At 46.8% G+C, this 17,974-nt stretch overlaps 1 protein-coding gene across 8 annotated transcripts in view; it reads left to right on the top strand.

Moving 5' to 3' along the window:
• Positions 1 to 17,974, top strand: part of siz (Brefeldin-resistant Arf-GEF family protein schizo) — a 90,095-nt gene that overhangs the window by 46,462 nt on the left and 25,659 nt on the right. The window contains exon 2 of one of the 8 annotated variants that reach the window (XM_033477143.2): positions 15,802 to 16,208. The exons of the other annotated variants lie outside the window; for them this stretch is intronic. Within the exon in view, the coding sequence (XP_033333034.1) occupies positions 16,018 to 16,208 (191 nt within the window). The 5' untranslated portion in view covers positions 15,802 to 16,017. The remainder of the gene's footprint in view (positions 1 to 15,801; positions 16,209 to 17,974) is intronic. 8 annotated transcript variants of the gene reach the window in all.

The following is a 17,974-nucleotide window of genomic DNA, read 5'->3' as shown; positions in this document are numbered from 1 at the left end:
CTTTGTGATTCAATTACTTTGTAATTTAATTGCTTTGTGATTCAATTGCTTTGTAATTTAATTGCTTTGTGATTCAATTGCTTTGTAATTCAATTGCTTTGTAATTCAATTGCTTTGTAATTTAATTGCTTTATCATTCAATTGCTGTGTAATTTAATTGCTTTGTAATTCAATTACTTTGTGATTTAATTGCTTTGTAATTCAATTACTTTGTAATACAGTTACTTTGTAATTCAATTGCTTTGTAATTCAATTATATCAGATTTCAATTATATTACACTTCAATCATATTGTATTTCAATTATATCAGATTTCAATTACATTATACTTCAATCATATATCGTATTTCAATTATCTCGTATTTCAAATACATTGTATTTCAATTATATTAGATTTCAAATACATTATATTTCAATTATATTAGATTTCAAATACATGATATTTCAATTATACATTGCACTGTCATAACACTCGCGACAAGAGCAATTATCAATTGAACAAACCGAAGCATCCGAATCACGTAATCGAGTTACAACGTAATCGAATCAGCACAACTCCGCCTTCGAATCGGGCCGCGGCGTTGTTCTCGGGCAGGCAGATCCTCTCGACCCGGTGCGTAATCGAAAAGAAACGTGTCCGGGCCGCACGTCCGGTCGCGAACGAAGAACGCAGCGCGTCGTTACGACGATCGATCGTCGCGTTATCTTCGAGCGCGAGTCGAGACTTCGAAACGCGCCTGTCCCCTGGTACGCGCTAAAAGGCTGCGCCCGTCGACAGCTAATTATCGATAGCCGAACGCGATAACTATGTTAACAGCGAGCCCGTAGCGGACACGTGGCAAAAGCGAACACAAGCGAGCGAGAGAACGACCGAACGAACGACCGAGCAACGCAGTAGTACGAATAGCGTCGCTGGGGTATACCGTTAACCGTGTGCAGTACCGTTCGCGGAGTGTCCCATGACGCGTTCGCGTGCACCTCCGCCTTTTCAATCGGGCGCATTAAAAAACGCGCGCTCGCCCGATCTCATCGAGAGCGGCTCTCCGGCTTGTCCGGAGCGCCGCGGAGTTGCCCGCGGGGGCAACGGATCGCGGCGTGGGCGTGGCCTCGCCGCGGCTCTCCGGGGCTTTTCCGAGTGGCCGCGTGGGCGTGGCCTCGCGGCTCTCCGGGGCTTTTCCGTGTAGCTCGCGGCGGCGCGCCGCGGGGCAACGCCTGCGCCGAATAAACGCGCGATGACACGCGGCGAAAAGATCGCGGCGAGCCCGCGCTGTGTGTGACGCCATTATTCTTCGGCTTTTTCCTTGAGAAAACAGTCTTCCCCTCCCCCTCGGCCACAATGGACGGAGAGAACAATCGGGCTCCCGTACTTTCGTTTCGAGCGTTATTGCGCGCGATCGTTTACCGCTGAAACGCGCGGCTTCCTGTCGGCCATTACCATCGGCATCGGCATTATCATTAGTATTACCATTACCGTCGCCGTCATCGTTATTATTACTATTATAGGCTTGCCCGCATACCTAACCAATCTTTCGGCGTCATCCGGACTTTCGAATGGCCGGGCTCTCGCGGCTACAGCGAATTCTTCCTAATTGACGCACAAAAATTGACACGAAAATGTCGGTTTGCACAGGAATTGAGTTATATTGTGTTCCAATTATGGTGTATTTGAATTTTATTTCGATTAGGTTTCAGGCGTGTTATATTTCGATTGTATTTCGATTATATTCTGATTATAGTTCAAGTATATTTCCATTATATTTCAATTATATCGCATTTCGATTATATTTCAATTATATTTCCATTATATTTCGATTATATTTCAATTATATCGTATTTCAATTATATTTCAATTATATCTCAATTATATCGTATTTCGATTATATTTCAATTATATTTCCATTATATTTCGATTATATTTCCATTATATTCCGATTATATTTCAATTATATCGTGTTTCCATTATATTTCAATTATATTTCGATTATATTTCAATTATATCTCAATTATATCGTATTTCGATTATATTTCAATTATATTGTATTTTAATAACACTCACAATTAACCATGTAATTGCGTTACAATACAATCGAAGGTTGTACCTAAAAATGGACAATTCAGTTATTCATAATTGCCGATAGTCAACAACTATAAAAACGTATAAATATAATAAAAATAATCGTATCTCCTCTTCCCAAATTGTCCACTTTCGTGCACAATCCTCGTGTCAATTAGGGAGAATTTGCTACAATTGGCAGTCTGATCAAGGGCAGGTTCCAATTTATAAAACTAAAATGATTTTTAGGATCTAAAAATGTATCTCTACAATACGAATAATCGTAAATTAAAAAATCAATGATTTCCTATCCGCCATTTTGCCGGTTTCCATCCACCCAGCGTCAAGAAATTTGAAATCGTTGATTTCGACGATCCGCGACGTCTGCTTAAAATCGTCGAGGACCCGTCGCACTCGACGCGAATCCAAAGATCGTTCGCCCTGCATAAAAATTAATTACGCTCGCGAACGAACCGCATAAATCGGTCGCCACACAGTAACCGGACCCGCCGATCCCGCGGCGGGTGCACAACCTGTTGTGCTCCCGACGTTCTCCCGACGAAAACATTTCCGCTCGCGCGTGTTTGTTCGCTGGCCGGCGATGCTGGGAAATTAGAAAACTTTTTCACCGGGCTCCGTAATTTCCGGCAGGCTGAACGGGAGCCGGCGTTCCGGCGACGCGGCGGAACGGGCGACGATCGAATGGAAAAACGAGCCGGCGCGGCGCGGAGAGCGTCGTCGCCTCGCGACGTGGCAGGCGAGCACAAAAAACCGCGAGAAAGATCTCCGGGGATCTCTGCGGATCTCCGGCGATCTCGAATCGTTCGGGATCGATCGTCGCATCAGCCGCGCCGCGATCGCAGAAGCGATTAGAGCCGGCGAAACGAGCGGATGACTCGGCGATGATCGTCGCGAGCCTTCGAGCGCTTCTTTAAGCTTTTCCCCGAGCGTTTCTCGATCTCTCGTTTTCGAGATACATCGGCCGCGATCTCGGCCGCCGTTCCGCCGATCTCGATCCAGCCATCGGAGCACTTTCGATTCGCGTTTTCCACGCCGAGCCGGCCGCCGCGGCGCGCCGCTTTCCTCCGCGCGGCCGAACGGCTCTCTCGACAGCCGCTCGGCGAGAAATGGCCGCGTGCAGAGATCGTTGCCGATCTAGGCGCATCGGTTACGCTGCTCCGTACACTGTATGCGCTCGTTTCTCGTCCGATAATCGAGTAAACCGACGAGTTAAGCGCGCTCGTTCCATCGCGGGCCGCTTTTTGGCAGAGTTCCCGCTCGCGGAAAGCTCCGGCTCGCGTGTCCTGGATATCCTCGCCGGTTGTTGTCGGGCTTGTCGCGTCGTTTCGCATTATTAAACGCGCGCGCCTTTGTTCGCCCGGCGAACATACTTGCCAGCAATACGTTGCATCCGGCGGTGCAACATGTTCGCCGTTTGATCGGCGCGTCCCCGTCGGAACGCCCGTAATTTAGACGGCGTCGGACGGTGCCGGCAGAGAAAGCGGGAGAAAGGGACGACGGTTTCGACTTTGAAGTACTTTGGACGATCCTTTACGGGCGGATCCCTAAGCGCTTTGCTTGGCCCGGCGTTCGCCGACAGCCTCGACTGCGTTCGACGTTCCCGCATTTTCCTTTTCCCGCGGCCCGCGCAGCTCGCTTTCCACGGATGCGACACGCGAAACGGGAACGCTCGCTGATATTCTGATTCTTTAGAGTCGGAACGCTTCTTTACCGTTATTCTTGATAAACGGAATAGCGAAGCGTTTCGCGACAAATATGGAGAGAAAAAGTTCTACTAGTTTTGACCACTTTTTACGCGCGACGAGTATACTCGTCGTGTCACGCAATACTGCGAGTTCTCCGTGACGAGTGTACTCGTCGTGACACAAAATACTGACAATTCTCCGTGACGAGAATACTCGAAGTGACATAAAATACTGTTAATTCTCCGAGACGAATATACTCGTCGTGGCACAAAATACTGTCAATTCTCCATGACGAGTATACTCGTCGTGACACAAAATACTGACAATTCTCTGTGACGAGTATACTCGTCATGACACGAAATATACTACAAGTTCTCCGTGACGAGTATACTCGTCGTCACACAAAATACTGCAAGTTCTCTGCGACGAGTATACTCGTCGTTACACAAAATACTGCAAGTTCTCTGTGACGAGTATACTCGTCATAGCACAAGATACTGTAACTTCTCCGTGACGAGTATACTCGTCGTGACACAAAATATACTGCAACTTCTCCATGGCGAATAAACTCCTCATAGCACAAATACTGCAACTACTCTATCACGAATATACTCGTCATAGCTCAAAACACTGCCACTTCTCTATGACGAGTATACTCGTACTGATACAAAATACCGCAACTTCTCCATGACGAATAGACTCATCATAGCAGAAAATACTGCAACTACTCTATGACGAATATACTCGTCACAGCTCAAAACACTGTCACTTCTCCATGACGAGTATGCTCGTCCTGACACAAAATATTTCCACTTCTCCATGACGAGTATACTCGTCCTGACACAAAATACTTCCACTTCTCCATGACGAGTATACTCGTCCTGACACAAAATACTTCCACTTCTCCATGACGAGTATACTCGTCGTGACCCAAACTACTGCCACTTACGACGAACATACTCGTCGCGACACAAAATACCGCAACTTCCCCGTGACGAGTATACTCGTCGAGCACAGCAAGCTCTTTAAGCACATCAACAGAGAGATTTATACCTGATATTCCAGTCTCGAGTTCGAGCGCTCTTCCAGATAGAGCGTGCAAGAAACGCGTCTAAAATCGACAGCTACTTCGAACCGAGGGAGGGATGGGGGGGATCGCGTTTGCGGTTCTACCTGAAAACTGGGGGGGCCGTCACCTAAATAATGCGATCCGAGGACGCTTCAGTTGTTCCGCGAACGTTTTAACAGACGCTCTGTCCGGCCTGGAATCGAATCGCAGCGGCGAATCGTTTTCTTTTTCTTCCCTTTGCTTTCCGTTCGATCGAGCAACAAACTGAGAGACCATCAAAGAATCACCGCGAGTGCGTGCGAGCGAACGAACTAAAAAAAAAGAAAGAAAACGGGTGCGAGGAGATCGAAAGATCGGGGAAAAGGATGATCTCGAGGACAAGCGAGACGAGCATCATGGGACGCGTCGATCATGGTCGCGGCAATAATTAATTTCTCGACGGCGAACGCGAGTGGCGGCTCGGTGATCCGCGTTTGCTTCGATTGTTCGGCGCCGAACGAAGCCGATCGGCGGTCGGGGCTCGGCTCGGCTGTCTCGGTCGTCTTCGGTCCAGTTAGAAATCGGCTCGTGGGTGGTGTCGTTGCTCGTTACGGGCCGACCGGCCCATTAAAAGGAGCAAAAGCCCGAGCAGAACCGGTGAAGAAGCAAGCGAGGCAGAGGCCGGCTCTCGGCTTTCTTGGATCGCGTGCCCGTTTCTTATTAGCCTACATCGATCCCGCGCCGCGGCGTCTTCGACTTCTTATTAGAGTGTGACGCGGATCGCCCAAGTGAACTTGAACGCCGGTAAAAAAATCCTCCGTCGCGTCCCGGATCCAGAGAAACCGGGATCGCGGACGCTCCGCTCCGCTCGCGAGTCGAATTGTACCGCGGACAATTCGCGGAATCGATTTGTTCCGCGGACAATTCGCGGAATCGATTTGTCCCGCGGACAATTCGCGGAATCGATTCGCTGGTCGGCGAATCGATTCGCGAGCCGACGCAACGCCGAGCTTTTTGGCGTTCGCCGGTGTCACGTGATCGCTCGATCGCTCGATGGCTTTCCGATTCCGATGGAGTTTCGCGTCGAGGAGAGCCTCGATTCGCCAGCGGACGCAACGCCGAGCCTTTTGGCGTTCGCCGGTGTCACGTGATCCCTAGATCGGCAGTCATTTATTTCGCGAGTCGCGCGGCGCGCCGCCAAAGCCTGCGCTCGCCGGCCCGGTCCCCGACGCGTTCGAAACCGAATTAACCCTTTGCACTCGAGCGGTGACTCTGAGGCACCACTAAAATTTGTTGTATATATATATCACGCTTTAAGATAACTTTTATATTAACAAAGTTTAGATTTAAAAAATTGTTAAGAATGTAACCATTGGGTGGGTCCCAAGTGTCAATTTCGTGTGCATAAAATGCATTGTGCCATATAAAATATAGAAATATTATAATACTATATTATAGAAAATATATTATATATAAAATAGAAATACTATAATACTATAATACTATTTAGAGTTAGAATAGCTTCGAGTGCAAAGGGTTAAAAGAGCTTCGAACGTGTGTTCGCGGATAGAGAAAAGTAGAAACGGCGCGGACACGCCGGTCTGCGGCCGCGCGTCGGACTTTCGAAGTCTGTTGCCGGGTGGTAGGGATGGAAGGGAGGGGGCTCCGTGTGGAAACATTATAGTCTTCTCGATCTATTTATCGCGCAGGGTAAGGATCAATAATGGCAACGATGTGACAAAGAATTAGGAACAACGAGATTTTAACGTGAACAACATGTTGTGTTAATATAACATGTGTTATTCATGTTATATTAATATTTCTTTTTTTTCGTATTTTTGAATCGAATTCTAAAATAATTATTGAAAGGTGCTAATTTGCGCCTTTGACGCGAACTTTTCGCTTGCCGATATGGTTAAGGAAACAAATTCATGCGAATAGTTATAATTTTAAATAATTGGCTTTCTGAAACAGTGTTATTACATATTATGGTAATCGTTGGATCTGATAAAGTACGAACATTAACGTTTCTTGTACAGTTTTAGCGTAAATAGGACAGCGTATAACTGGTACACGTTTTTGAACTCTTGTCGTATTAGCGGCACTCCGCGATAAATTTGCATAACCTAAAAATAGAAATACCGGCTGTGCTCGTCGTACCCTGCGTTTAATACGTTTTATATGCCAGTCTAATTCTAATTTAATTCTAAGAAATTGAATTTAGCATAAATAGATTAAAAAGTGGACGAAGAACGAATTAGAAATATTTGGAACGCGTCGGTTTTTGGGTCACGGTAATTGGTACCGGTAGCTTTCCGAAGCATCGATAATTGGGACATCGTTTTTATTTTTCGTTAATTTCATGCCGAACTGAAGACTTCAACGTTCTGAAAATTTTTCAGCAAAGTACAACTAGAGAACGAAACCAGTGGTCGGCAAACCGCGGCTCCCGAGATTCCTCAGGTCATTTGAAGCAACTTTTTCCTGAGCGAAAATGTTCTACGACGCTTCGTTCACGAGTTATTCACGAAAAACACTGACCAATGATAGATCGCGCACGGCTGACGCCCCGCCCTCGCGCCCACTAGAGGGCCGGCGCGACGCGGCATCGGCCGCCAGGGCGGAGCACCGTGCACACTCGCTCTCCGATTGGTCCACGTTTTCCGTTAATAACTCGTAAACGAAGCCTCGTAGAACATTTTCGCAAAGGAAAAAGTTGCTCGAAATCGCCTCAGGAACCCCTCATTTCTCGCTTGTCCAATAACTTTGGACCACCCTGTACACATTAATTGTACCTTCAAATAATACAATAATTCCATCGATCGGTCACCGTGTTTCGTTAACAACTCATAAAACAAAGCCTCGTAGAACAATTTCGCTCCGGGCAAAGTTACTGCAAATAACCTCAGGAACCCCACATCTCTCGCTCGTACAATAATTCCGGGACACTCTGTACAGCCGAACGACAAAAAATTATCCTCAATGTAATGGTAATTCGTATCCTTAGCCCAGAGGCAGGCGCCGACGGCGGGACAGGTTTTATCTCGCCGATAAGACCGCGCGTCGCGTCGCGGCGCGGAAAAATCCCCGTTCGCCGAAAGATTTCGCGGCGAGATCCGCGGAGCCCGATCGCGGCATTAATGTATTTAGGGCGTTCAGAGGCGGCGGCGGCTATCGGCGTCGCCCCGAACGGCCATTACCGGATCCATGAAACGTTTAACGGCCGTCAACGGCTCAATTTTCGTCGGCGCCGGGGCCTCGACGTCGGCTCCTCGTCGTCTAGGTAACACAATGGAATTAAACGAGTATAGGTGGACGACACGCGTAATTAAAGGTTAATCGGGCCGACGAATGCCGCCCGTGGGAACGGGCGGGCCGCTCTCGGAGCGCCCCGGCCGCCGTTCGCCGATTAATTCGCAAAGGTCGCGCGGGGAGACCGATCGGGCGAATCTCGAGCGACTCCGTTCGGGATCCACGGGAGACCTTTTCGGTGTCCCCCGTTGTTTTCGTCGCTTTTTCGACGGCGCGTAGGCTCGCGACCGACCAGAACCTGTTTTCTATTTACGCCACTTCGGCCGGCCGATTAAACCGTCGCCGAACCCGCGCGCGAACGCCTCCTCGCGAATCCAGCGTAAATCATCGGCCGAGTACATATATACATATATATATGTACGTACATGTACATATATACATGTACGTACTGGGTCCAGGACAGGTGCAAAAGGTGTAACGAGCGCGGCCTGTTCTGTCACGTCGACGCGGTGACCGCCGCCAGAACTCGATTCGACTTTATCCTCGAAGCGGCTCGTTCGAGTGTTCCGAATTTCCCCCCCTCCCCCCGAGCGCTCGCGCGCGGCCACGGTTTTCCACTTTCTCCCGTACAGTTGCCGCTTATGTATGTATAATGTATGTATGTATGTGCGAGTACGTTCATAGTTGCCGCCGTGTTTCGGAAGGGTGGAGAGGGGGAAGTCGTTCGCGCAGGCTAATCGCGTTTCGTCTCGAATCTCCGAAGAATCACGGAAGAATCACGGAACCGCCGCCAGGTGTAGCCCGAAATGGGTTAACCTTTGGCTCGGTAGCGCCGCGGTAACCTCTCCGCCGCCGCGGCGGATGTCATGCGAGCGAGAGCTTTCTCCCGATGACTGACTTTTACTTTTGCCACGGGCGCGTCGAAGACCGCGCGTCGATCACGATCGCTTAGGGCTTAGGGCTCGCGTGCATCGGCCGCATCGTACGGTGTACAGGGTGTTGCAAGATTACGGTGCGGGAAAACGAGGGTTTCGCGAAGCTATTTGTAGCAATTTTTCCCTTATAATAATAATATATATAATTTGTATTATATATAATATTATTAATATATTATTATATATAATCATATTTTACTGATGACCTCAGATTCCTGAGGTTATTTCGAGTAACTTTTTCCTTAGCGAAAATGCGATCCGCGGCTCCGTTCACGAGTTATTAGCGAAAAACACTGGCCAATGAGAGGCCAGCTCGGCTGGCGCGTGGCGGCTAGGCGGACGAAGCCCGGTTCCGTTCATTGGCTCGGCCGCTAAGCGCCGCCTCGCGCCGGCCGAGTGCTCGCCGCTCGTTGGTCACTGTTTTTCCTCAATAACTCTTAAACGGAACCGCGGATCGCATTTTCGCTAAGGAAAAAGTTGCTTCGAACGACCTCAGGAATCGCCCCATTCCAAGCGTTAACATTATCATGGGACACCCTGTATACTTTCGAAAATATTTTCACCAAAGAATATTGTTGAGAAATTGTTGAAGTTACGCGTGAGAGTTTGAACGGTTCAATCGGAACGATAGTAATAGAATAGGACATAGTGAACAATAACCTTAATAACTGGTAAACAAAATAGCGGATTGCATTTGCGCTAAGGAAAAGGGACTGGAAGAGAGCGAGCAGCGATCAAAATTGAGAAACGCGTACCAGATGCCGAAGACAGGGGGCAGAGACAATTCGTCGAAGTGACATTTCGCGTAAACACGAAGTCGTTATCGCTCGGGGAATTAACATGCGTGAAAGTGCACCACCCGGTTAGTGAAACGCGATAATTTTTCTATCCGCAAAGCTTGGCAGTGGTCAGGCTACCACACGATACCGTCGGAGAACAGTTCGAAACGTCGAAATACTGCCACTCCTCCGTGACGAGTATACCCGTCGAACTCAAAATACTGTAATTTCTCCATGACGAGTATATTCGTCGTGACAAAAAATATTGCCACTCCTCCGTGACGAGTATACTCGTCGAACCCAAAATACTGCCATTTAACCGTGACGAGTATACTCGTCGAACCTAAAATACTGCCACTCCTCCGTGACGAGTATACTCGTCGGACCCAAGATACTGCCATTTCTCCGTGAACACAAAATACTGTCACTCCTTCATGACGATTATACTCGTCGAACACAAAATACTACCACGTCGGTGACGAGTATACTCGTCGAACCCAAAATACTGCCACTCCTCCACGACGAGTATACTCGTCGAACCCAGAATACTGTCACTCCCCCACGACGAGTATACTCGTCACGAACACACAAAATACTATCACTTCGCGACGAGTATACTCGTCAAACTGACCGGTGAACCGGCCGCGATACCCTTTCTTCGTAAAAATCAAGTGTAGACGACGGTCGAGGAAAGAGAGAAAGATAAGAGAGCCAGGGATAAGGATAAAGAACGGATCGGAATGCCTGTTGTGTAAATTGACCTCTATTCCGCGGCGCGGCGGCTCGGCGTGCGGAATAGCGAGCGGAGCGGGCACGGTGCTCGGCCATACACGCGCGTTCAAATCACCGGTGGGAGGCCTCTGCTCCACCTTTCGTTTGACTTTGACAGTTCCATTATGGGTATCGAAGCTAACGGCAAACAGTACGGTGGCCGACGACGACGGAAACGGCGACGCTCGCTGTGAATCGAGCCCCGCTCTCTCTCTTTCTCTGTTACGCGACGCTGCCGCCGCAACGCCAGCAATGTCTCGAGGTGCTCGACCGGTTGTTTGGTTTGGTTCGCGGATCGCGATGGGATATCGTTCACGACGAGAGGGCCGTCGGGCCGCTGCCTCGCGGGATATCGTTCCGGAATCGCGTCGCGCCGACCTCCTCGTCACCGATTTTCCGACCCGCTGGTGTTCCGCGGAAATTAAAGCGGCCGTGGTCTCCACGGAATCGACGGCGACCGACGTTCGATCCGTGTTCGAACCGTTCCAGCGTCGTGATCGAGCGATTCCGTGCCGACGACGCCGTTTTTTACTCGCACGACGCCTCGAAGACCGCGTCGCGACGCGTTCGCGCCTGCTCGACGGAAGCGGATCGCCGTTCGAATAATTCCGTAAACAAATTTTCGGATCCTCGGAACACGTTATCGATTTTAACCGATTCAATTGTTATTAAAGCCGTGTCTCGTCGACGACGCCGTTTTCTCGTCGCCCGACGCCCCGAACTCCGCCTCGCGACGCGTTAAAAACTCGATCGCCTTTCGAATAATTCCGTAAACAAATTTTCGGCTCGCCGGAACATGGTTATCGATTTTGACCGATTCAATTGTTATTAAATCCGGGTCTCGTCGACGGGATCGACGAAGAGGGAATCGTTCGATTCCCGAAACGAACGAAACGCGCCGCGACCGATACAATTATCGGCGAACCCCGGGCGATAATTATTTTCATGGGTGCGCGAGTCCCTCGTCTCGCGGCCCCGCGATAACGAGTCTCGTGGAACGGGTTCCGATAATATTCGAATCCGGCGAACGGAGAAATTAGAAACGAATTTCTCGCGGCCGATTCGATCGGTCCGACAAGTTGTTCTTTTCTATCGTTCACGATCTCGTGACCCAGCTAGCTTCGGGGTGATGGTTCTCTTTTTTTCTTTACATTCGCCGATCGGTCACGCCGCGACGAAGCCGGCGGAGAATCGTCGATCGTGCGGTGTGTGGCCGCCTCATCGTTATTCCGGTGCTTTTTCGTACGTGAGTTCCCGATACCGCGCCAAACAGGAACGAACGGTACCCGTTGACACGTTCTAGTTGCACGAGCTAATTGCGATTTGGAGCCTAAAGTCTGAAGCTTAGGAGCCTAGAGACCGAAGTCTAGAGCCCAGAGCCCATAAACTGAAGCCTAGAGGCTATAAACTGAAGTCTAGAGCCTATAACCTGAAGCCTAGAGCCTAGAAACCTAGAAAGTGAAGTCTAGAGCCCAGAGATTGAAGCTTAAAGACTATAAACTGAAGTCTAGAGCCTATAACCTGAAGTCTAGAGCCTATAACCTGAAGCCTAGAGCCTATAACCTGAAGTCTAGAGCCTATAACCTGAAGCCTAGAGCCTAGAAACCTAGAAACTGAAGCCTAGAGCCCAGAGATTGAAGCTTAAAGACTATAAACTGAAGTCTAGAGCCTATAAACTGAAGCCTAGAGCCTATAACCTGAAGTCTAGAGCCTATAACCTGAAGCCTAGAGCCTATAACCTGAAGCCTAGAGCCTAGAAACCTAGAAACTGAAGCCTAGAGCCCAGAGATTGAAGCTTAAAGACTATAAACTGAAGTCTAGAGCCTATAAACTGAAGCCTAGAGCCTATAACCTGAAGTCTAGAGCCTATAACCTGAAGCCTAGAGCCTATAACCTGAAGTCTAGAGCCTATAACCTGAAGCCTAGAGCCTATAACCTGAAGCCTAGAGCCTAGAAACCTAGAAACTGAAGCCTAGAGCCCAGAGATTGAAGCTTAAAGACTATAAACTGAAGTCTAGAGCCTATAAACTGAAGCCTAGAGCCTATAACCTGAAGTCTAGAGCCTATAACCTGAAGCCTAGAGCCTAGAAACCTAGAAACTGAAGCCTAGAGCCCAGAGATTGAAGCTTAAAGACTATAAACTGAAGTCTAGAGCCTATAAACTGAAGCCTAGAGCCTGTAACCTGAAGCCTAGAGCATAGAAACTGAAAGCCTAGAGCCTAGAAATCTAAAAACTGAAGCCTAGAGCCTGGAGATTGAAGCTTAAAGCCTATAAACCGAAGACTAGAGCCTAAAAACTGAAAGCCTAGAGCCTAGAAACCTAGAAACTGAAGCCTAGAGCCTGGAGATTGAAGCTTAAAGCCTATAAACTGAAGCCTAGAGCCTATAAACTGATGCCTAGAGCCTATAAACCGAAGCCTAGAGCCTAAAGATCGAAGCCTAGAGGCCCAGAGCAAAGAATCTCGGGTCTCCCGCCAAAAACCAAGACCCAAGAACCAAAGAACGTACAAACAACACGATCGTCGATCGGCGGATTATTCTTCGAAACGCATTACGGATCGCGGCGGTACGATGATCCGCGCCGCGGCGAATTAAAATTTCTTTGCTCTTTCACGCTCGAGCAGCGCTGGGGAGCATTGTGAAAACGTTTCCGCGGGTAATTAGCCCACCGGTTACGACGCTTAATTGTGCTCCGCCGTTTCGATCGTTACACCGCGATACATACATACAGAAAACGTTTCGTAACCGTCTTACACGAGACGAGATTTTCACGTGTTCGTCACTCTGGACGCAACCTAAACGGCTAATCGAAACAATCTAAACCGTGTTTAGGGTTCTAGATTTCCGTCTCTAGGCTCTAGGCTTCAGTTTCTAGGCTTCTAGGCTCTAGGCTCCAATCTCTAGGCTCTAGGCTCCAGGTTTCAGTCTCTAGGCTCCAGGTTTCAGTCTCTAGGCTCTAGGCTTCAGTCTTTAGGTTCTAGATTTCAGTCTCTACATTCCTAGACTTTAGTCTCTAGGCTCCTAAGTTCTAAGCTAAGTTCTAAGCTTCTAAGTTCAGTGCCTAGAGGCTCCTAGGCTTCAGCCTTTAGGCTCTAGACTTCAGTCTCTAGGCACTAGATTTCAGTCTCTAGGCTCTAAGACACTTCAGTCTTAAGTTCTAGGCTTCAGTCTCTAGGCTCCCAGGTTCTAGGCTTCAGTCTCTAGATTCCTATGCTCTGCTCTAGGCTCCCATGATCCAGACTTTAGTCTTTGGACTTAGATCTCTAAGCTCTATGCATCAGGTCTGTGTAAATAACTACAGTAATATCTCTCTAATTTGACGCTCAGATTGCCCACAAAAATGGACAATTTTCGAAGAGAAGATACGATTGTTCGAGCCTTGCGGCTCGTTTTTTATGGTTATCGATTGTCAACAACTATAAAAACGAGCTGCAAGGCTCGAATCTCCTCTTCCCAAATTCTCCATTTTTGTGCACAATCTTAGCATCAATTAGGGAGACATTACTGTATTAATAACAATAATAATAATAATTAGTTCCTATATATATAAAGTATATATATATATACATAATTATACTAACTATTTTACACAGTCCCGAAGCATCGAGCCTAAGTCCAGAGCCTGAACTCTGGATTCTAGGTGCCCAGAGCAAATAGTCTAGGAATGGATGTATCATTTCCCGGGCGTGTGTTCCGTTTCGTCGGTTGAATGGCGGCCAACCGCTTCCGCGACCATCGCGTGCGTTTCGCTGGATCGCGTGGCCCCGCATATTAATTGGACGTCATTAGAAAGTTGCGATCGGTTCTTAATTAACCGGAAAAGAGGGCCGAGTGAAAACGACCCCGCGAGTCGGTTCGCGGAATCGATCGGTCACTCTCGCCGCCCGCTCGGCGAACGCGACCTGCCGTCGCTCTGTGGCCGATTTCCATGTAAAAAGCGAAAAAGAGAACATTATAACGAATAAAAATTACATATCTAAGCCTCGCTTTTTCATTTTATATCGCTATTATGGTGCATATATTCGGGTCTTTGTTTTGGAGTAGAATAACGCAAACGGAATGCAGCGTTCTTTCAATTGTTTACAAACGAGTTTTGTGTAGATACAATTTTTGTTTTCAATTAAATTTCATTTCGTTTCATTGAACATTCTCTCTATTTTTATATGGCAAACGATTGCTTCGATCTCAAGTTCGATTGTTTCTTCGAGAAATCGAAACGATTTCTCGATCGCTTTTTTACTCGCAATCGACGCGAACGGCTCGGATGCGAGCCATGATCTGCGTATAACACAAAAACAATGATTTATAATTATTCTCGTTAGTCTCGATAGATTGTAAACAGTTGAATTATTGATATTTTACTCGATATATTCGAAACATCTCGCGTAACTCGGTAGCCCATAGGCGTCGCGGTACGCTTCGCGGCACGTGCCTTTTCTGCATTATTATTATTATTAGAAATTTCTCCGATAGCAGCTGACAGCAGCCGATTTTTATTTTGTTATTAACCGAATTTGGGGAGAGGAGAGCCTCTATTATTTTATTATGAATATAATATAAATATAATATAATTTAATTATATTATATTATTCGCGCCTCGCGCTTCGATTATTCGCGCCTCGTTTTTCTAATCTCCAAAAGATCGATAACTATAAAAATGATCCTCGAGGTCAAAAAATCGTACCCCATGCTCCCAAATTGTTCACACCGGTCGTAATTCGCCGATCGCCTAATTCATCGTAACCGATTCGCCGGTCGCCTAATTCATCGCAACCGATTCGCCGGTCGCCTAATTCATCGCAACCGATTCGCCGGTCGCCTAATTCATCGCAACCGATTCGCCGGTCGCCTAATTCATCGCAACCGATTCGCCGGTCGCCTAATTCATCGCAACCGATTCGCCTAATTCATCGCAACCGATTCGCCTAATTCATCGCAACCGATTCGCCGGTCGCCTAATTCATCGCAACCGATTCGCCGGTCGCCTAATTCATCGCAACCGATTCGCCTAATTCATCGCAACCGATTCGCCGGTCGCCTAATTCATCGCAACCGATTCGCCGGTCGCCTAATTCATCGCAACCGATTCGCCGGTCGCCTAATTCACCGCAACCGATTCGCCGATGCCATCGGACACTTCGAAACCGAAAGCCCCGTCGAGCCGTTGCTTCGCGAAGATCGCTCGAAGCGAAACGTCGACGATCCAGCAACGGCGATCGAGGATCATCCTAAAAAAAGCTTGTGAAACTCCGAAACAGGTCCGCCGGGTACAGAAATGTACCGCGCGTAGTCCGGACATCGCATCGGACATCGGCCGCCGAGAAACGTTCAACGTAAACATTGAAACGCCGGAGGGATGTGTGCGCGCCGGAGGGATGAAAATGAGCAGCCGCGGTCGAGGGGTCGCGTGTGAACATAGCAGCAGTGTGATCGCGATAGTTACGCGATCGGTTCGATGAACAGTGAAAGCTGCGATGTTCACGATGATCGAGCCGAGGAACGATCGGGTGCCTGCCGGCCAGAGCAAGCACCATTGTTACCAAGTGATAAGGACGACGAGGGTGCACCAGAGTTCGCGGAGCTCCAGGATGGTCACCGTTCAAGAGAAGGTCATCAGGTCCCGACTGCAGTTGGGCTACTCGACGCCCACGAACTTCATCAATCGGTATACCATATATGGATCACAGAATTATCATTAACAGCTTTACACAGGATACGCGGTTGTTTCTTTTTTTTATGGGAAATCTCGGCGGGGGTAGCCGACGTTTTATTCTTGGATTCAACTGATATTTTAGGAGGAAACGAAATTATTATTAATTAAATCGTAATTAAAAATTATAATCTTATTATAATGAGTCAAATTATAATTATTATTATTATTATAGTTAATACACATATAATATTATATTATATATATTATATAATATATAATAATATTGTATAGTTAATGTAATATACAATAATATTGTATAATTAATATAATATATAATAATATTATATAATTAATATAATATATAATAATATATATTATAATTATAATTAATATATATACTATTATGTTATATATATTATATACTATATAATAATATTGTATAATTAATGTAATATACAATAATATTGTATAATTAATATAATACATAATAATATTATATAATTAATATAATATATAATAATATTATATAATTAATATAATATATAATAATATTGTATAATTAATATATAATATATTATAATGAAACGATAATTTTGTTTCTTTGCAAAACAGCAGTGTAATTCTAATTAATATATTATTTAATATATATACACGTAATCTATATAATTAGTACATTGTAAATCGAAGTGAAACTTATCTCGGGGATCGGGATTCTTCCGGTTGCGCAACCGGTGCGTGTCCCAATTCCCCGTATCTTCCGGAAGATAGCTGCTCCAGCACCGAACTCGAGTTACGGGAACAGCTTCCGGCTATTTTATGGAAATTTTTCATCCGAGAGGAAGCAAGAGAGGGAAAAAGATAGATAGATAGATAGAGAGAGAGAGAGAGAAGGAGCGCGAGAGGAACCCTTTTCATAGTCGGCGCACCGCCATAACTTATTCACGGTTAATTAGATGCATAAAAGGGATCCGGGCGTAGGATGTTTCGCGCGTAGATCTCGTTCCCACGCGCCGGCCTGTTCGTAAATCTTCCCCGCTAATCCCCGAGACTGGTCGGGAAACTTTGTCGCCGATACTCGAACAAAGACGGGATCTGCTGGAGGATCAGCCTCTTTATCGTTAAACCCGGTGCCATAATATTTAAGTGCTAATAAATCTTCACGCTAAATGCTTCTCCGCTTCTCCGTGACGAGTATACTCGTCGTGACACGTAATATACTGTAACTTCTCCGTGACGAATGTACTCGTCGCGACACAAAATAGTGTCAATTCTCCGTGACGAGTATACTCGTCGTGACACAATACACTGCCACTTTCCTATGACGAGTATACTCGTCGTGACACAAAATACTGCCACTTTTCTATGACGAATATACCCGTCGAACACAAAATACTGCCATTTTGTCCGCGACGAGTATACTCGTCGAACTCAAAATACTGTCATTTTGTTCATGACGAGTGTACTCGTCGCGACACAAAATACTGCCACTTCAATTGTATAATATGAAATTCGACAAGAATTCTAGAATATCTAAAATTCAATAATCATTTTTTTGTTCATTTCAATAATCATATCAATTCAAATAATTTTGTGTTTGACGAGTATACTCGTCAAAGCAGCCAATTGTCCCGTTTCGACGCCAGAAACCTCGCTATTAAAAATACCACGTGCGAAGCGCTCCGAACGCTCGAATCTTCGGCATCGTTTCCTCGGTGTGGGCGTGGCCTCGCTGCTCCCGATTTAAACGGAGCCAAAGCCGAGACAAGCGTTCCGAAAAT

The sequence above is a fragment of the Megalopta genalis genome, chromosome 13 (assembly GCF_051020955.1).
Source record: "Megalopta genalis isolate 19385.01 chromosome 13, iyMegGena1_principal, whole genome shotgun sequence".
Taxonomy (NCBI): Eukaryota; Metazoa; Arthropoda; class Insecta; order Hymenoptera; family Halictidae; genus Megalopta; species Megalopta genalis.
The sequence above is the reverse complement of the archived record's forward strand: the minus strand, read 5'-3'. Positions and strand labels throughout refer to the sequence as shown.